The sequence below is a fragment of the Tursiops truncatus genome, chromosome 6 (assembly GCF_011762595.2).
Source record: "Tursiops truncatus isolate mTurTru1 chromosome 6, mTurTru1.mat.Y, whole genome shotgun sequence".
NCBI classification, from domain to species: Eukaryota; Metazoa; Chordata; class Mammalia; order Artiodactyla; family Delphinidae; genus Tursiops; species Tursiops truncatus.
Window position 1 is genome coordinate 101,896,153 of NC_047039.1, and position 20,831 is coordinate 101,916,983.

Below are 20,831 nucleotides of genomic sequence, written 5' to 3' on the forward strand. Positions count from 1 at the left end.
ACCTGAGCGAGCGCCCCGGGGCCCGGGACCTCGCGCCGGGTTCACACCGACTAGGCGCGTTCGGGCCGCCAGAGCCTCGCAGCGGCCGGGTCCGCTCCGCAGCCATGGCGCCTGCAGGGAGAGAAAGACAAACAGCCCAAGGCGCGGCGGGTCAGCAGAGGCGCGGGCGCCAGGCAACCCCCTCCCCGACCCGGGCCCGCCTCACATACAGACCTGGACCTGCGGCCGCCGCTCGGGTCCGCAGCCTCACAGGGGAGCGGCTTCCGGTGCTGCCTACGTCATCTCCGCGCGTCCCTCCACCCGCGGCGCCCGGCGGACGCGGCTGCACTTCCGGCCCCGCCTTAAAGGGGAAGTGGGAGAGCTGAGGAGCGTAGAGGGAGGCGGAGCATGCGTAGGTCCGCTTAGATCTGTGGCAGATTGTTCAAAGTTTACTTCCAGGCTGTACACACGGATTTGTCCCGCAGGTTTATGTCCGTCATCCAATCTGATCTTGCACCGACTGTGCGGCACTTTTTCTTATTATGCTTACTTTACGGAGGAGAGAGGGAGAATTTAAGAGAGGTGTCCAAAGTCAAACAACGTATAGACATAACATTTATATAGACAATAAGGCACCCGTATGTCCAGTTAGTGGTAGAGCACATCTAGGGTGCTCTTGAAACATGGGAAATAAAAAGTTGATTCTTTGTGGTGGAAACTAAGTATGGAGTCCAGAAAGGTTTCAAGAGAGCAGATTTGATTCGGTAGGCAACAGGAAGCCTCTGTGAACTTCGAAGCCAGAGAGTGACTGATGACAACATTACAAGAAAATTTAGGAAGACATGGGTACACAGATTGGATAAACTTTATGAAAGAAAAGGCAGTGCTAAGGTAATCAAGAAAACCAGGCACCCCTATCTATTTGCAGCAAATGGTCTCAACCCCAGGATGGTAGGAGTTTGATGAATGAAACTGAAAATTCCAGATGGAGCTGCCCCAGAGACAACATTGTTTCAACCTCTCATGGACAAAGAAACCAAATTGTCTAAGTTTAAGCCCAGAGGCTATCCAGGAGCAAAATTTATGGCTCATTAAAAAATGAAAAGAAAATTGCAAAATTGAATTTGTATTTAATTAAATCCAACACTTGTGTAACCATTCAATTTAGTATATGTAAAAATTCCCTTTCATTTGAATTTTTTTAGGATATATATTCCCACTTTGTAAAAATCTCCAAGATTGCACAATGATTGTTGAGAAAACATAGCCAACTTTAAAATGTAATGAATTATTCCTAGCCAAATAACTACAAAAACTGCTATGAATGGCAGGTAGGAAGATCAACACGCAAAAAGAAAAACATGAAATATGGCCTGGCGTAGGAACCGAATGTTCATTACAACTGTTTATGTGACAGGAACATATAAATATGCTGGATGTTTTTTCTTTCCTTCCTTCCTTCCTTCCTTCTTTCTTTCTTTCATAAACTTGCTGCTCAAATGGTATTTGGAGTAATTCCTACACATTCACGCAATAGGAAAATTGCAAACATCAAATGCTTAGTTTCTCTGATTCAGGCTAAAATGGACTACACGTTTTCCATTTTGAGATAAAGTTGCCTGGGAAAGGTAGATGGATGACATATAATTTATTTAGGAATGTTCTTCCATGGCCTATACTAGGAATTCAAAATCCTTCTTGATGAGATATAAACCAAACCACACGTTTCTTTGGGTAGAAAAAAAATGCACCCACTAGGGATGACAAGTATCCCTTGATATTTAACACATTTGTTGCATGTGCAGGTACCAGGGAGCAGAAACTACTCCAACTATTTAGTTTCTTGAGATGCACTCCTTCTGTGATGATGCTATGGAGAGATGATATGGGTGAACTAACTGTTCTTTCAATTCCCACACACATTTCACCAGGCACTTCACCAGGATCATTTTCAAGAGGTAAATAAGGTTGGAAGCATTTGAAGAGGTTTGCTTTCTAGTCTTTGTTCTGGATTCACTCTAGCTGTAACATGATCAGCACTTGCTGTCCTATGGAGCCAGCAGGTATTCTGGGACAAAAGCTCAGGTTGATTGACAAGAAACCTTATCCTTAAAGTCTCAGGCACAAGGTACTGTACCTCAATTGCTGTTAGACTGAGTGATCCTGAGATACATTTGGGCATACTTTGGCATCTGGACTCAATAATTTCCAAAGCCCTGAAATCGTTCACAGACAACATGCAGGCAAGTTTCTTATAATCTTTGAAGCATTTTATATCTATTAAAATAAGCTTTTAGTAGGCTGAAGTTTCTTCTGTGTGTAAATCATCAGAACTGAGAAAATGGAAAGGAGTTCAGATTATAATTGTTTGTTTTGCTTTGTTGGGTTTTCCTATTCAATAGACACGGGAAAGTAAAAGATGGAACTCAGGATTCTCTAGTGGTTAAGAGTGAGCTTTGAAATCTGACAGATTTGAGTTCAAATCATGGCCTTACCTCACCCTCTTATTCACTGAGAGATCTTGGGCAAATTCCTATACTGCCTGTATGCTCAGCTTAAGTTTGAAGATAACATATCTGAAAGGGATATTACCAGGGCTGAATGAGTTCAGGCATGTAAAGTGCTTAGCACAGTGCCTTGCCCCCAGCAAGCGCTCAGGAAGAGGTAAGTGTCATTAGGGGAGTCTTTGTTGATTGAAGCTCCAATGAATAGAGATTTAATTCCTCCAATGTCCCCTGGCTCTGTTATATTGCAATACTACATTGTATATGCTCTTCCAGATGGAAAGTTTCCATCTCTTTTGATGAGGTAGAGTAAGCTTGGCACAGGTATGTCCTAGATCTCTGAAGAGGTGCTATACAGATAGCAGAAATCTGCCCATATTGATAGATGCGTCAGATGGATTAGGGGACATTGTCAAAACAATGTCAGAATTTATTGTTAAATTGAAAAGTCATACTAGAAGAATGTAAATGTTTGATAGTAGCCATTGTTCAGTGGCCAACAAAAGCTACCACTCCATTGAAAAACAGCCTTTGACCTTTGTAGTTAGAGAAGAAACTGATCCAAGTGCTTCAATTCCAGAAAGAATATCATATATTTTCCTGCAGGCTTTTAGCACAATGGCACTTGTTACTTTATATCCATGTGTCTATGTCTGATTTCTCTTTGCTTCCCCAGTGTCTAACACAGTGCCTTGTATATAGTAAGTAGGCTTTCCTCCAAGCAAGAAAACAACCAGCATTTTATTCATAATGCCTGCTGTCCAGGGGGCCATGATATAGTGGGAGAGACAAATAACAGAACTAAATAATAAACACTTAAAACAGTGTAGTGCTAAGTGTTGTGAGAGGTACATATAGTGTTCAGTGGGGACGAAAACAGAAATGGAGATGGAGCTTGAATGTGTGTTCTTTTATTTAGGTGACATTCTGCAGACTTCGGACTCACCAGTGGTGTTTCATTCTGTTTAATGTTATTCTATTTCATGCCTTGCTTTTTGGGGCTGATTTTGTGGAAGAATATTTTCTGCATGCTTTGCCTTATATAGATATGAAAGTTCTTGAAATTAAGGATAAGGCAAGAAAATTGAACATGGAGCCCCTAAGAAGTAATCTTTCCAAATACTATATCCTGAGCCAGTCAGAGGTGTGTAAAGGGAAGAACATATTTTTGCTCTCTCTTATCTTCAGTAGCCCAGGAAATGGAACAAGGCGGGACCTCATCAGGAAAACCTGGGGTAACATGACCAGTGTCCGAGGGCATCCCATTCTCACACTGTTTGCTTTGGGAATGCCTGTTTTGGTGACTGCCCAGCAAGAGATAGACAAAGAGTCCCAAAAGAATAATGATATAATTGAAGGAATCTTCTTGGACAGTGCTGAGAACCAAACTCTGAAGATTATCACCATGACGCAGTGGGCTGTGACTTTCTGCCCTAACGCACAGTTCATTCTCAAGGTTGATGAAGAGATGTTTGTCAATCTACCAAGCTTGGTAGACTACCTCCTCAATCTGAAAGAACACCTTGAAGATATCTATGTAGGAAGAGTTATCCATCAGGATACACCCAACAGAGACCCTAACAGCCAAGAATTTGTCCCTTTCAGTGAGTACCCAGAAGAGTACTACCCAGATTACTGCAGTGGTGAGGCCTTTGTTATGTCCCAAGATGTGGCTCGGATGATGTACGTAGTTTTCAAAGAAGTCCCCATTATGGTGCCTGCTGATGTGTTTGTAGGAATTTGTGCTAAATCCATTGGCCTAATACCCATACACAGTTCAAGGTTTTCTGGGAAAAGCCACATCAGATACAACAGATGTTGCTTTAAGTTCATTTTCACATCCTCAGAAACTACAGATGCTGAAATGCCCCTGGCATGGAAGGAAATTAACAGTGGGAAAGAATGTACGCTGTTTGAAACCTACTATGGGCTCATTTCCTGCAAACTTCTGACATACCTTGACAGCTTTAAACTTTTTCACATGGGTACCATAAAAAATAATGTCATGTATTATGGTGATTAGGATTTCTTTGTTTTTCTTAAAAGTGTGTTCTTTAAAAATTCCTTCCTACCTTGTTACAGAAAGTGTCCCTCCTTCCTTGTGTTTTATGTAGTTTCTCTGAATCTTTGATTGTACTCAGCAGGTTGCAGTGTTCTTAGTGCTCTGATGTACTACATTGAATTGAGATCTCATTTTAAGAAATTTAAGTTGGTGTAGCATAATTCTTTTCAAAATAATACCTTTTGTCTAGAAAAGAGAGAACATTAAATTTAATTATAACCAAGAGTCTTGTTTCTCTTTACAATTAATGGATTTCTAAAAATCACATTCTATGGAACTGTCATGACTCAGTGATAGCAGCTGTGACTGATTTTTGAGAATTCTCAGAATTAAAGGAAAACACTAAATAAGGAATGTAACAAAATGTTCATCTTGTCTGTAAGATGAAACATTTTAGTAATCTGAGTGGTGGAATTACACTTAAAAGTTTTAGCTACCTAGTATATATTAACTTAAATCTCACTAGTGTAAAGACTTGGATCTCTAATTTTTTGTGAAACAATTTTCATCAAGTCCTAATTAGGCAGTATTTTACAAACGGGATGCAACAAATACACATTTCATGTTATGTATACACTCTATTAGTTTCCTAAAGATGCCTAACAAAGTACAACAGACTAGGTGGCTGAAAACAACAGAAATTTAGTGGTATTAGCAGTAGGAAAATGGCCCATATAGAAAGATGGAAAAAGGGGACTCACGGATACCAGAGATGGCGGAACAGAGATGACTAATCTGGGGACAAGAAAATTCCAGTCACTTGAGAATCATTTTGTAACAGAGCAGGGCTGGTTTATCAACATCACCACCATGGCTTGAAAGAAACCTATCTCTCCATTCTGAACCATCACACTCTGATAACATATTCATGTAGAAACCTCTGGATTGGTGATCACTTTGCTGTTTAGAGAGCAGAGCACTGGAAAACAGGTGGGAACATTTTTTGTCAATGAAAAGCAAGTGCATCCTTTGTTAATCAGTAAGATGGTATCCTGGTTTAGGCATAGTGACCCCTCCATTCTGACTCTAGTTATTAGGAGTCAGTTTCCCTCTCTCTGATCAACTCAATATGGACCTGATGGATCTCAGAAATTAAAAGCAAAGCTCTCAACAACGATGACCCACCAATAAATAAAATAACAGTTTGGGGACCTTTCTGGTTTAGCATGTTATCACTCCTCCCCACCCAAAACCACAACACAGTAAGATGCCTTGATAAACAGCAAAAAAAAAAAAGCATCGAGGAACACTAGAAACATTTTAAAAAGATTTATTATCTATTTTTCAAAGGAATAATAGTAACAAAAAAGCAAAAGAGACCTTATTAAAAGTATTTATTCTTAGTATAGGGAACATAATTTTAAGATTGCATATTACTTGTTTTTCAAAGAATATTTATATCCAAGACTTTGAAAGTGGAATCAGAAGGGAAAAACAGACCAAAAAAATAAGGGAGTGGGGGGATAGAAAGAAGTCAGAAACAATTTGGTTCCATTTTAGTTAAAGTGGATTTTAAAATAAGATGGTAAGCCCACGAAAATTTTCTGGGAGAAGAACAAAACTTCCATCTTCTTGCAAAGATTAAGGCAGCCAAAGGAATCTGAGAAACATCTGGTTCAATTACGATCAACTTTACCTGCTTTCCTGGCTTTACGTTGAATTTCAATGTAGAAACACAACAAATGTTGGTGATAAAATTACATTAGACACTTCATGATAATTCTGGTGGGAGGGAAGTCTGTTTTGTAAAATGCAGATGGATTCAAATGCCTCAGGAGAAATTTTGGTCAATAAATGGTCTAGACTCTAGAAGAAATCACTCTGCTCCTTCCACTGCTGTTGTGGAAATAGGTTTCACATAGTATGGACCTTCGCTCAGGTAAGTTCTGAGCCTCATATAATTTGGGTTCCCAAAGATTTCTGCAATTGTCTTAGAATTGGCAAGTGCTTTCACCAGTTCATATTTGGCATCCTTTGAAGCTCTGTCACGCTCTACGGACCGGTCCATCACATATTCTACAAAACCTGGACTGTTAAACATAAGTTTCTGAGCCCAGGGTTGGTTTGCAATGGCCTGAAATGGAAGGGGGAAAGAACACAATTCCTCTGAGCCTTAAGTTAAGTTTGTTAATAGGATGGCACAAACCTTAGAAAGAAATTTGGCAACATGAACCTTAAAAATGTTACATTTTGCCCAAGTAAATTCCCTCCTGAAACTCTAACTTAAGAAAATAATCAAAATATTTAAAAAATCTGTAAACGAAGATGCTCATCACACTGTGAAAGGTACACTATAAATCCTTAATAGTGGGAAGATGAGTTAGTAAATTACGGTATATAGCAATAATAAATTAAACATTAAGAATAAAGTTTATAAAGGATAAGTAAATCTGTTATACGAAAAAAGTAGATCCAAATTATACATATGGCATGATTACAACAGTGGAAAAATCAAGACAAAGACTTGAGAAGAAGACTACCCTAAAGAAACTCTCATAGATGTGCATAAGAGGATATTTTTGAGAATGTTCATTGTAGCATCATTTGTAATAGATGCTATCTAAATCTTCATTTACTGGAGATTGACACACTGTGGCTATACAATGAAATACTAATGACTTTCTAATTGCCTCTTTTAATATAGATAAATCTTAAAAACATAACATTAGGGAGAAAAAGGAAATTGCAGAATGATATGAAGAGCACGATACCATTTGCAAAGTTTAAGAATATTTAAAATACTGTAATTTAAGCATATATGCATAGATAGTACAAGTACAAAATCATGCGTGCACTTGTAAACCCTGAATTCATGACAGTGATTACATTCAGAGAGGGAGGAAGGGGAATTGGATTGGGCAGAGGTAGCAAGGTATGACTGTATGTTTGAAATATTACACCAATAAATAGATAACTACTAATACCAATACTAAAAGGAAACACCTTAAAGTCATACCAAACAGGTATGACTCTATGTGCTTTAAAAAATTTCTACGTCTCAATCTTTTCCAAATTTAAAAATAATGAATAAGCAACGTTTATTAAAAATGTTTTTAAAAACCTCACTACTATATTTTAATGAAGAACAAGGCACAATCAAGTTTACAGCCTATGTCTTCCTCTCAAAATGTGTTCTGCAGGCCATCAGCTTCAGCATCACCTGTGAACTTGTTAGAAATTCAGGATCTCGGGCTCTATTCCAGAACCAATGAATGAGAATCTACATTTTAACAAGACATTACAGTTTGAGAAACATCAGCCTACTTAACAATAGTTGAGGATGGGTGGGTTGAAATAAAAACAGCTGCCCAAATCAGTAAATCAAAAATTATCTCTACAACTATGGCTAAGTGGAGCATAACGTAGAAGAGTGGGAAAAAAACAAATCATGAGAATACCAGTGCAGGAGCCAAAATGACCATCACAGTGACTACTGACAAGGGTGAAACAGTCTAAAAACAACATTCTTGAAGTTGACAGGTATCCTGTACCCTTCAAGATGCAGATCCTGTATCACATCCTCTGGGAAGCCTTCCCACTTTTTAAAAAAATTTTCTTTATTTTTGGCTGCGTTGGGTCTTTGTTGCTGCGCGTGGGCTTTCTCTACTTGCAGCGAGCGGGGGCTACTGTTTGTTGCGGTGCGCAGGCTTCTCACTGTGGTGGCTTCTCTTGTTGCGGAGCACGGGCTCTAGGCGCATGGGCTTCAGTAGTTGCAGCACACGGGCTCAGCAGTTGTGGCTCGTGGGCTCTAGAGCACAGGCTCAGTAGTTGTGGTGCACGGGTTTAGTTGCTCTGTGGCATGTGGGATCTTCCCGGACCAGGGCTCGAACCCGTGTCCCCTGCACTGGCAGGCGGATTCTTAACCACTGCGCCACCAGGGAAGTCCAGCCTTCCCTCTCTTGTCGCCCCCACCCTCCTTGTTCCCTCCCTCTCTAGGACAAGCGTGCTGCCCAAGATCCCATTATTAAGATTACTAAGGTGATGACTACATTTCTATGAGCCCAGGGAACCAGAGCAAGTGCTGAAGCTACAAAGTTAAATCAGCTATGGCTCTTATTTTCAATAAACTCTGTTGAATAGGTCAATAAATAAACATTTTCAACAAAGTGTAATAAACAGAACACAGAGGTATGATCCTTACCACAACTATAATTATACAATTAACTTTATATTTACTGCTTGGGTCCTTCAATAGACGATGAGCTACATGAATGGAAGGTCTTTGTATCTTTTGTTCACTACTATATCCCCAGAACCTAGCAAAGAAAAGAAACTCGACAAATATTTGCTGAATAAATGAATAAATGTAAAGTAGGAAAGCCAGCACTGCTTAACTCAACCTTGTGGGTTTGGGCAAAGCTTGCTGAAGAGACACCCGACTTAGTCCTTGAAGAATAAATAAGAGGTTAACAAGCAAAGTCAGGGAAGAGTGTTGAATGTAGAGCGTACACGAGGGTCCAGAGATATGAAGCAAGCAGTCTGCTATCACTAGAGCTGCCAGTGCCAGAAGCGAATGGCAGGAAATAAGGCTGAGGGAAACCAGGGCTAAGGTAGCGAGGGCTTGCTTGATGGCAGATAAGGAATGCGGAATTAATTCTGTGATCCCACAGCACCCTCGAACATTTTGCCACAGCACCTAATACCTTTTACTGAAACCATTTGCTTACATATTTGTCTCCCTAATTAGTCTACAATAATAGTAGAGGGCAGAAACTTCCTATGCACTTGTGCATCCCCAGGGCATGGCAGAGAGACTGGCTCACTTTAAGCACGCATGTGTTGAACTGGCAGAGTCCCAGAAGGCATGGAAAAGAGGATGCCTACCGTGAACACTTTTAAGGCAGCACAGTGTAGTTCAAAGAAGGGTTGAGTACTGATGCCACGGAAGAGCTCCATCGGGTCCCGAGATAAAGAAGAAAACCAGGATTCTGTCATCCTCAGGAGGTCATCAGTCTGCTGCTCAGCCTACACGACAGAAAAGGAAAACCTCAAGACATTAGGAAGTCAGGAAACCTGGGTTCTGCTCATACCCTGTCATTAACTAGCTGTGTGAGCTCTGCCAAGTCTGGAGCATTCTTCCCCAACTCAGCCCAGACTTCCCCAGTTTTGTCTTGTTTCTTTTTTGATGGGGTTGATTAAGCAATCTCTAGGGTCCTATCCAGTTCTAATACTCTATGATTCCACTTTAACTTTAAAAATGTCACTAGTCACATAATGAGGGTTCTCTTCTTTCACTAAGAGTGGGAGAGATGGCATTTATTTGGTCAACATTTATAGTAAGTTAACTAGTATTATACAGACATATTCTCCCCCAGATACACCACTGTTCTTCATTACTTTCCCGATCTACTTACTGGTAAATAAAAAAGAGATGAAATTGCATCCAAACACCTAATTTTGAGCTCTGTTGAGGCATTCTTTGCTTGATATCCTATTCTCATCAGCAAACGTTCAAAGCGAGTTCCTTTGAAGAATAACAAGATATTTTTTACTATGGTAAAATACACATAACCTAAAATTTATCATTTTAACCATACAGCTCAGTACATTCACACTGTTGGGAAACCATCACCACCATCCATCTCCAGAACTTTTTCATCATCTCAAACTGAAACTCTGTACTCATTAATCAACAACTCTCCTTCCCCCTCCCCCCACAACCGTCCCCTGGTAACCACTATTCTATTTCCTGTCTCTGTGAATTTGACTATTCTAGGTACCATGTATAAGTGGAATCATACAATATTTGTCTTTTTGTGTTTGGCTTATTTCACTTTGCACTATATCTTCAAGGTTCCCCCATGATGTAGCATGTGTCAGAATTACATTCCTTTTTAAGACTGAATAATATGCCTTTGAATGTATATACCGCATTTTTTTAATCCATTCATTCATTCATCAATGAACACTTGGGTTGTTTCTACCCTTTTCGGTTATTGTGAATAATGTTGTTAATGAACACAGATGTACAAACATCTATGTAAGCCCCTGCTTTCAATTCCTCTGGGTATACACCTAGAAGCGGAATTGCTGGATCATATGGTAATTCTATGTTTAATTTTTTGAGGAAACGTCAGCAGTTGTACCATTTTACATTCCCACCAGATATGCACAAGGGTTCCAATTTCTCACATCCTGTCAACACTTGTTATTTTCTGTTTTTTAAAAAAATAATAGCTATCCTAATGGGTGTTAAGTGAACAATGATTTTTAAAAGTATGCTTTCATATACTATGACTGTTACCAACCTAAACCAATATAAAAATAAACATGTAGTCAGAAACCAAGTGACAGGCCTAAGACACATTCATATGCAATACAGCATATATAAGTTAAAGTGTAGAGCTCTGGAATCAAAGGACCTGGATTTGAGTAGCAGCTGCCCCACAGTCTGAATGATCTTAGAAGATTTTCTTAACTTCTCTGAGTGTCACCTACCTTATCTGTAAAATGAGAATGACAATAGTATGTTCTTTGCAAGACTGTAAAAGGATCATATGTCATAGGTACAAGCAGTTAGAAAAGTACACATAATCTGGATACTAGCTGTGATACACAACAGCATATATAATTTTCAACATATATTTCACAAGGGTTTTAACAGTGCTGTACATTTTTCTTTTTTTTTTTTTTTGCTGCACGCGGGCCTCTCACCGCTGTGGCCTCTCCCGCCGCAGAGCACAGGCTCCAGACGTGCAGGCCCAGCGTCCATGGCTCACGGGCCCAGCTGCCCCGCGGCATGCGGGATCCTCCCGGACCGGGGCACGAACCCGCATCCCCTGCATCGGCAGGTGGACTCTCAACCACTACGCCACCAGGGAAGCCCTGTACATTTTTTTGTGTGTAGAATTCACAGTACTTGCAAGATACTCATGAATGTGCCATGAGAGTATCACTCTTAACATAAAATCTTGTAACATATTTTTGTTTTCCTTCCTTGACATACAAATATAAAACAAATGTGTCTTTTCAGTAAATATTCACAACAACCCTGAGAAGTAGTTGTTATACACTTGTTATATATGAGGAAAGTGAGGCCTAGAGTAGTGAAGTGAGTAAGTGAAGCTCAAAAAGCTAAGTTAGTGTTAGAACTGGGACATGAATCCAGGTCTTTCTGACTCCAGACTATGGCCTTTGTACTATGAATACTATTTAAGAAAGATGTAGAGGGGAAAGAGTGCTTGGTCCAGCCAAGTTAAAAAAAAAATTCAGTAATAATTATGAAACTTTTTAGGGATTAGTCCAAGGTCATGGTAAAAAGACTGCCATCTGTAAAAGTAGTTTCTACTATGCAGTTAACATACAAGCAAATGAACTTATATGATGAATTCTTGTCCCCCCGCAAAAAAAGAGATATCCTTAAGGAAAGCCAAAACAAGGCATACCAACCTGTTTTCTGTAAAACTTGTTTTCCTTCAACATTGGATCCTAGAATTCCAATTGTGTCCACTGCCACACCAATCATGGTGGGGTCTTGACTTTCTGTCATTTCAAAGACTTTTTCCACAAAGACAGGATAACGCTCACAGATCTGCTGAGGACTATCCATGATAGCCAGGTTTCCAAAAAACTTCACAAATCCTAAAGATATTTACAAGAATGTATTTTAATAGAAAAAGAAGATAGCATAAATTGTGGCTCCTAGGTTTTCATGGGACAGTTAATAAACTTCAGGCCAGAAAGAGGAGAAAGGTTACAGTACTGTGTTGCCTGGAAATCAGACAGACCATAAGGAGATACTGAAGGACCTGTGATGTGTGGTCCTGATGGAATAGAAACCCCAGGGTGTCAACGGAGCTAGGTCCGAATACTGAAGCATTGTCATATGCAAGAGGGAGGAACAAAGAACAAGGACCAGCGGATACAAATTATAGGAAGGCAAGTTTGGAGTCATTATCAGGAAGAAATTTTTAAACAGAGATGTTCATCGACGAAATAAGCGAGGCTATCTAAAATTAATATCCAATTTCTGGAAGTGCTCAAGAAAAACTAATCAACCAAGTCCTAGAACAGAATGGCTAGAATAATTCTATATTAGATAAAGATTCCAACTCAAGATTTGATGAATCGGTGAAATATACTGTAAGTATCATTACTAGTAGTTTTATTATGATTCTTTTGGCTAAGGTTCAAGGGAAACAGCCTAATGCTCTAAACAGCAATATTTCCAGAAAATTAGAATCAACAGTGCATGGCTCCCAGAGCAATAGATTCCACTTCATTAAGGGGCTATGGGTATCATCTTAAGGGAATCAGCTCTACAGAAAACAATCCCTGGCCTCCTCTGTCAGAGATAACTCTGAAAACAAACATACACTGTCATTTCCACAAGTGTCAGTATTTCTTACCTGGCAAATAGAAGCTAGAGAAAGGGTCTGAATCTGCCCCAACAATTATATTAGAAATCTGGTCAATTACTCCTTCTTGAGCAAGGTACTGTCGTCCATGATGAGTATATGCCAGTGATGTCACCATTTCTATACAGGTGGCTCTGAAATGCCAAGATTTTGCATATGATTAGTATAGTTTATAAACTGTTTTCATATAGGTTATTTTATTTAATTCTTCCCACCAAGTGTGAAAGGTGACTGATCCTGGCTCTACTTTTCAGATCAGGACACAAGGATAAGAAAATTGTAACTTGTCCAGAATCACATTGTTTTAACAAGGCAGTTAAGACTTAAATCATGACCTTCTGACTTGAGGCCCATTGTTTTCATTATAACACAACTACCTCCTCAAAGAGTTTTTCAACCTTTGTTTTATTTTGAAATGTCAAACATGAATATTTTCTCACAAAATTATAATGCCTTTACCACATATTTAAAAAATAATTCTTTGGTATCATCTAAAGCCTAACCATGACCAAATCTCCTCAATTAACTAAAAAAAGTATTTTTATAGTTGATTCTAAGGTATTTTAACTGATTATTTGCAAGGTTTTTTCCTATGTCACAAAGTCTGATACTAAGTTAAAGAAATTTAACAAAATAATTTCCTTATTAGGAAGGCTTTGAAACAATGTAACTCAAATGCTCTGAAACAGTATGACTGAGGACTCATTTATGCATGTGAGTTCAACAAATTCAATCACATTTAAAGAACACAGGACAATCAGAAAATCATTTAAGATAAGAAAAACAAAGTCCTGTGTACACAAAGGTAACTATAGCGCTCTTATAACAGCAAAATACTTGAACCAAGTATTCAACAGTGGGGATGTGTTAGTAAATTGTGGAATATCCAAGGAAACACTTGGCAGATACTCAAGGCGACTTAAGGTACAGGGGCTGGGAGTAAAGAGACTGGAATTAACATTTCTTTGAGAGCCTATATCAGCCATTATAGTGGTCTCTATGGTCAATTCACTTAATCCTCATATTATCTTCTTTACAGAATTGTCATTGTTCCATTTAGGAGATAAGGAAATTCAGGTGCAGAAAGGTTACAATAATTTGTCTAAGGTCAAACAGCTACTAAGTAGTAGAGATGCATGTAAGCCCAATTCTCACTCATTTTCAAAAGTCCATGTTTCTTCTATCATGCCGTAGTGCTATTATTTAACAACATCAAAAAACGTGCATGTTGGGAATTCCCTGGCAGTCTAGTGGTTAAGAGTTGGCGCTTTCACTGCCAAGGGCATGGGTTCAATTCCTGGTTGGGGAATTATGTTCCCATAAACCACACGGCATGGCCAAAAAAAAAGAAAAAACTTATATACATACATATATATATATATGACGTGCATGTTAACACATTAAGTCATACAAAATGACAGTTACCATGTGATTGGCAACTTTTAAACAGCACACATGCCTAAGGACAGGGAACACCGTTATTCAAAAGTAGCTGAATTGTCATGCTAAGTTCCAGTATGTTGTCACCATGTAAGTTGAGCAATTTTCAAAAAGCCCCTTCTTCAGGACATAATCAGTCATGAGATTGCAACCTGAGCATAGGCTCTACTAAGGGAGATCACACTAAGTTCCGAGGTTGTCTCCTGTCCCCCCAAGAAAGGACATTTTGCTTTAAGAATTCTCTCCATCAACATACCTGACTAGCACATCCTCACCGGTCAGTTCTCGGAGGAGCTGCGTTACCAATCCACTGGTGGTACAGTAGTTTAAAGATTCTGGTGACACAGAGGATATCTCCACAATTAGCTGAAAGAAAACAGAAAAAGCAGAAAGGTCAAAATAGCCCCAAACTTGTTAGATGGCATTTTAAGTTAAATGCAGGACTAGGAAGTATATTACATACTATTATATACTAGTATAAATTATATACTTAATATAATTGAATTTTTAAAAATCCATTATTTGTCTCCACAAGCAAGAAAACTTCATTGAACACATAAGAAATTACTCTGGCACAGAAACACTCACCCAGATATACCTGGGTATATCTGCCCTTTTTTAAAAAGAAACCATCAATCAGGACAAAAGCCCCTATCAACAATAACGAACAGACTGTAAAAATCATTCATTCATTCATTCAATCAGTCGGCTATTCACTTACTCGTTCAACAAGTATGTTCTGAGGGCTTACTGAGAGATCTAGGACACCGAGTATTTTAAGCAGAGGAACGACAGAATCAGATTTCGATTTTTAAAAGATCATTCTGACTACATGTAGCGATAGACTAGGGGTGACAAAAATGGGAGCAGACCAGTTTGGATGCAAATACAATAGTCCAGGTGAGAGATACTGGTAGCTTAGACTAGGGTGGTGGTGGCTATAGCAAAGCAGAGAAATGCACGAGTTTACGTAAAACTGACACAATGTGATGACTGAGTGGATACATGGCAGGGAGGACAGGGCCTCACAGAGAATAAGCTGGAGGTCCAACAGCCAGCCACGTGGACTGGGAGACGGGGCCAGTTTGTTGCTGCTGTTTTTATTGGGGGCATGAGGTGGATGGAGAAGATCAGAAGTTTGGTTTGAACTTGAGCATAAGGGGCCTAGCATGCCTTCACAAACTCCAACAATTAAAGGTCAATAGAGGCTAAGGAGCCAGGAGACCAAGAAGAAACAGCTACAGAAGCAGAAGGAAAATCAAGATTGCGTAATATTAACAATGCTGAAGACATTGTTCTGAAGAGGGAATCAGACTGTAAATGGTTCTGTTTTGAATATACAATCTATTAATTGCATGGCGTTGGGTCAATGACTCCATCAACAGCGAGATTAATGATAATGAAGTATCAGGTTTACTGTGAGAATTGAAGAGAATATATATGAGAGGATTTAGCACACTGCTCAGTACAAAGCTTCTTCTTACTACCACTACTACACTAATTTTTTCAGTCTAATTTCAATGGGATCTCCTCTATTATAGTACTCAGAGTGCAGTGTAAATATTTTTTATATGACTGTCTCACACACTAGGCTGGGAGTTCATCCCTACATCCCAAGCACCTGGTATATATAGGGCCTAACATAGACTATAAACTCAATAAATACATGTTAAATGAGCCATCTCGCCTTCTGATGTAAGCCTTGATGCATTCTGAATTATAGGCACCAGAAACGATGCTTTTAGTCTTACCTCATACACCCTGTATCGAACAATGTCATTTGTTTCCATTACACTTTTCAAATCATCCAGCAGATTACTTTCAAATAAAGCCTCCAGTCCAGCCTGGGTCAGTGATATTCTTGACAGGGATTTAATGGCCTTATAAGGAAAGGAAATATCTCTTGAGTCATAAAAATACCAAACTGTACTTTCTACTTCATAAGATTTATGTGAAAGTTAGTGTATGGAACGCAGCTTACCCAAGGAGCATTCACTACATTTTAGCTATAATTACTTATAATTGGAAAAAACACATAGTATTCCCAACAGAAAATAGAAAAAGCTTCTTATCAAGCAACCCAATGTAAGCTCTATGATGGTTAATTTAGAAATGTGCATTCTAGAAAATAAAAGGGGTTTACTAGTTTTATGTTGATGCCATTTATTTATTTCATACCATCGATATGAGGCTGCAAATTCTATTACGCAAATCATTTATTCTAAACCTCCACCTCTCAGTCCAGAAGGCCTTTCTCTGTCTTTTAGGACATTAATGTCTCTGCATGTTTAGGCTAACGGTTGTAGCTGACTCACCGCTTTAGCTACAGATAGATTCTCTCCACCAATACAATAAATGATTTGTTTTAATAATTCAGCATTATTTAGAATCTCAGTAACAGCATCAGAATTTTCAACAATTCTTCCAACCTGAAAGGAAAATACAATCAGAAATACTCTTCCAAGGTAGGGCAACATGGAAACACATGATGGTCAAATTTCCTTAGTGTGCGGTTATTTTAGGAGTTACTAACTACAGCTATGAGTCATTAAAAAATTCCAAATGACCCAAATTCATTAAAGCCAAACACACAGATGGTATAGTCACATCTTTGAAAAGAAAGAAAATATAAAACAAAACAGGTGAGTTAAGACTTGAGACACCTCAGTGAGTGAAAACAATACAAATCTTAGTTCTACCAACTTTCAGTTCTTGATCTCGAGCAAATTAAATAACTTTTTTTGAGCCTAATTTCTTGTCTGTAAAATGGGAATACAATACTTAACTGCAGGACAGTAATAAAGACTAAATGAAACTAAATAGGTAAAGCACCTCCTACAGAGTTTTGCACATAAATGGTCAATGGATAAATCGATCCTTTCTCCTTTTCTTGAATAAATACTTTAGAGAAAAAAAGAAAAAACAGTAGTTGAACATCTAGTGGATAACTAACTGCTCAGCTTCTATCCCTTCAAGATAATCCTCGGCAGCAGCTCTTCACCCAAACACTAGCATGTTTGGTTACCAGGGTGGTAAGAGTTACTGTCTTAATTTGTTGGTATAGTGACCTTTATAATAGTACTTCACTCATGCCACTATAATAAGACTTACCATGGCAATCTTTCTCTCTAGACTAGGGGCTCCTTGGAGGAAAGAAACAGGCTTTATTTATCTTGGTAGCTCTAACAGCATATGGTACAATGCCTGATAAAAGGAGCTCAGTATTTGATGACTAGCTGATTCAGACGGTACTCAGTGGAACTTCTTACTTTAGCTTGTAGCTGCTGGTTATAGTTAGCTACACATACTAGAATAGACTTGATACTCCCTACACAGAGAGCACATGTTTTCTTCACCTCTCTGTATTTGGCTCCCAGCATACACCCTGGCCCAGGGCAGGTTGTCACTAAATGTTGATCCCCTTATTATGTGCCAGTAAAATTTCATACCTGGGACAGAGTGAGGATTTTTACAGAATCATTGGGGTGAGTCAGTCCCCTCTGCAGGTCAACCCTGAGGTTCCGGGCCATGTGAACTGGCTCCAAAGCTTGCAGCAATCTCTCCAGGATGGATACACACAAAGTAGTCTGTTCCCTAAAAGAGACACCACAGATCTCATCAATTCATGTCCTACCAGGTAGGAAGCAACAACCTAATATCTGACATCTAGCTTAATGAGGCTCTTCTCCACCCAGACTTCCCTTTGAAACACCAGCTTCTACTAGTTTATTCAAATTTACCTAGTATCAGGCTTCCCTGGTGGTGCAGTAGTTAAGAATCTGCCTGCCAATGCAGGGGACACGGGTTCAAGCTCTGGTCTGGGAAGATCCCATGTGCCGCGGAGTAACTAGGCCCGTGCGCCACAACTACTGAGCCTGCGTTCTAGAGCCCACGAGCCACAACTACTGAAGCACACGAGCCACAACTACTGAGCCCACACGCCGCAACTACTGAAGCCTGCGCACCTAGAACCCGTGCTCTGCAACAAGAGAAGCCACCGCAATTAGAAGCCCGCACACCGCAACTAAGAGTAGTCCCCGCTCGCCGCAATTAGAGAGAAAGCCTGTGCACAGTAACGAAGACCCAATGCAGCCAGAAATAAATAAATTTACTAAAAAGAAAAGATTCTAGGTTAACATCTATCAGAAAAGATCTCGAACCAATATATAGTGCAGGAAAACAGCAATATATCTAGAGACTGCCAATCCACTATCCAGAGAATTATTCCCACAAATTGCAATTGGTATCTACAGTGTACTAAGTTCTGAATTACCTTGTCTTTAAATTTCCATTAAAATTGTTTCCTAGAGAGCTGCTCCTTCATTCAGCAAACCATGACCCCACAGACCTTATTCTTCAAATTCCCCTTCATTTCAGTTCCTAGTGCATCTCTGGTGTTAACTTATAGATCACTGAAAGTCTCTTCATCTATAAAATGAAGTGGTTGGACTAGGTGGGCTCTCTAAAATTTATGAGTTTAATCTTTTATTTGGCATATATTGTATTATGTGCTTCATCCTAAGAGGGATGCAGAGATGAATTCTTCAAAGAATTTACAAACTAGACAGAAACACATATGGAATTACAACATAAGGCAATAGTGTCAAGTATTATTAAGAGAAGTAATGATAATGTCCGTTAGGAGATCTAAGGCCAGTCACTTGCAACTGGAGTGACCAAGAAATACTTTTTGGAGGGGGTGGCACTTCACCTGGGCCTTAAAAGATGGACAGATTTGGAGGGGAAGGCATTTCAGTTAGAAGGACTGGCATGAACAAAGTTAGGAAAGTGCCAAGTCATGCTCAAGGGAAAGTAGTGCCACTTGGTAGCTGGAGCAGATGAAATATGTGTAGAGTGGAAAAAGATGAGGCTGGAAAAGTAGGATGGAAATATATTGTAAAGGTCAAAGTGCCAGACTAACAAGTCATGATTTTACACTGGAGGCAATGGGAAACCATGGCAAAGATGTGAGCCAAATATCCTGAGAAGTTCCCTGTGGTTGCAACGTGGGAAGGACACACTAGAAAAGGAAACTCAGAGGTAATGAGAAGTCAGACTAATGCAACAGACCTAGCGAGAGGGAGAAAAGGAAGGCCTGAATTAAAATGGACAAATAGAGATTTCATAGGCAGACCTGAATAATGTTAATTAACAGAATTAATGAAGGGAGAACACATATGAAAAAGGGAGGATTCTTAGAAGGTCAGAGCCAAGAAAGCCCTCTGAAATCATCCAGTGTTGATTCAGTGATTCACTATCTTTTCAAGAAAAAAGGCCACTTTTAAATTTCTGGATCACAAACATTTAAAAAGTCTTTTAAGTTATCAGATGATCAAATACAAAGTGTTTTTAAATCAAACACCACAGATGTACATAAAATGAAAAGTAAAAGTTGTCATCCTACCATTCTAAGTCCCACTACCATATTAATAGTTACTGATGTATCTTTCAGCTATTCCAAAAGCTACACTGGCCTGTGTTCAAGTGGGTGTGGGAGGGTGGTAATCCTTTTTAAAAATTACACATAACGGGATTATAAACTCCTACAATTTTCTTCTTTCATTCAGCAACATATATTAAAGATCTTTCTATGTCCACATATATAGATCTACCTCAATTTTCCTAATAGCTCCATAGTATTACAGTCATGTGTCATAATTTAAGAATCCCCTTTTAATAGATATTCAGGTGGTTCCGTTTTTTTGTTTTGTTTTTTTGCTGCCTCCTTCTGTTATGAATATTCCTGTATATACAGTACATTTTGTGTGTGAGTAAACCTGCATGTTAAATTTCTGTAACAGGGAATTACTGGATCAAGGTATGTGAATTTAAAATATCGATGGATCCTTCCAAATTGCCAGGATAGGACCCCTTCTTAAGAGGTGGGAAAAAGTCAAGGACTTGGATACGTGGTTGTGGAGTCCCCCCCGTAGGTGGGCAACCTTGCTTTCCTCCTCCTATTCCAAGGATGAAGGCAGTGAGGCTAGGCGACGGCCACCTCAGAGCCTGGGCTTGAACCCCGTCTCTCGCGTCTCAGCCCGGGATCCTTCCCTCTCTGAAATTTCAGCGATATTCAACCTTCACTGTGACTGGGAAAAGCCTCCCCCGTCACCACCACCCCCATCCCCGTCTCCATACTTGGGGGTGTCGCTCTCCCCCGCTCAAGCTGCCGGGTCATCTCACCGATGGTTCTCGTTGAGCAGGGAGAAAAGCGGGCCAAGGCGCAGTTCCGCCGCTTGCTCGCGGAGCTCGCTGAGAGGCACCGACTGCAGCACCGACTGCAGAGCGCGCAGCTCCTCCAGCGGCGCTTCCAGCCGAGACACCTCTCTCAGAAGCGACAGCGCCTGGGCCGCCATGATGCCCCCTCCCGCCCGGGCTCGCCAGTCAACCCTCCCAGCTCCCGGGTCCCGGCGCGCTTTTCCAAGCCTCGCGAGATCCGCCCGGCGCAGACTCCCTTCCCCGAGTTTTGGCTGGGCCAAAACGGCCCGG

At 39.9% G+C, this 20,831-nt stretch overlaps 2 protein-coding genes across 5 annotated transcripts; one reads left to right on the plus strand and one right to left on the minus strand.

The window, feature by feature from the left end:
* Window positions 1-2: 2 nt before the first annotated feature.
* PSMD5 (proteasome 26S subunit, non-ATPase 5) lies at window positions 3-20,739 on the minus strand. Of its 4 annotated transcripts, XR_012332658.1 has the most exons (14): window positions 20,526-20,739; window positions 17,792-17,936; window positions 16,658-16,771; window positions 16,094-16,222; window positions 14,599-14,708; window positions 12,894-13,036; window positions 11,935-12,126; window positions 9,900-10,009; window positions 9,370-9,510; window positions 6,182-6,619; window positions 5,247-5,464; window positions 4,556-4,731; window positions 214-528; window positions 3-111 (listed from the first exon to the last, which is right to left on the minus strand). XR_012332658.1 is itself a non-coding variant. In XM_019946434.2 (10 exons), the coding sequence occupies exons 1-10, from the start codon at window positions 20,696-20,698 to the stop codon at window positions 6,362-6,364; spliced, it is 1,515 nt and encodes a 504-aa protein (XP_019801993.1). In that variant the 5' UTR covers window positions 20,699-20,739; the 3' UTR covers window positions 5,800-6,361. The 4 variants fall into 4 exon arrangements, 2 of the variants coding, with proteins under 2 accessions (XP_019801993.1, XP_019801994.1); XR_002178646.3 differs by having other exon boundaries at window positions 214-4,731; XM_019946434.2 differs by lacking the exons at window positions 3-111; window positions 214-528; window positions 4,556-4,731; window positions 5,247-5,464 and having other exon boundaries at window positions 5,800-6,619.
* B3GALT9 (beta-1,3-galactosyltransferase 9) lies at window positions 2,217-4,506 on the plus strand. Its single transcript, XM_033859330.1, has 2 exons — window positions 2,217-2,222; window positions 3,403-4,506. Exons 1-2 carry the CDS (start codon window positions 2,217-2,219, stop codon window positions 4,504-4,506), a joined length of 1,110 nt encoding a protein of 369 aa, XP_033715221.1.
* Window positions 20,740-20,831: the final 92 nt, after the last annotated feature.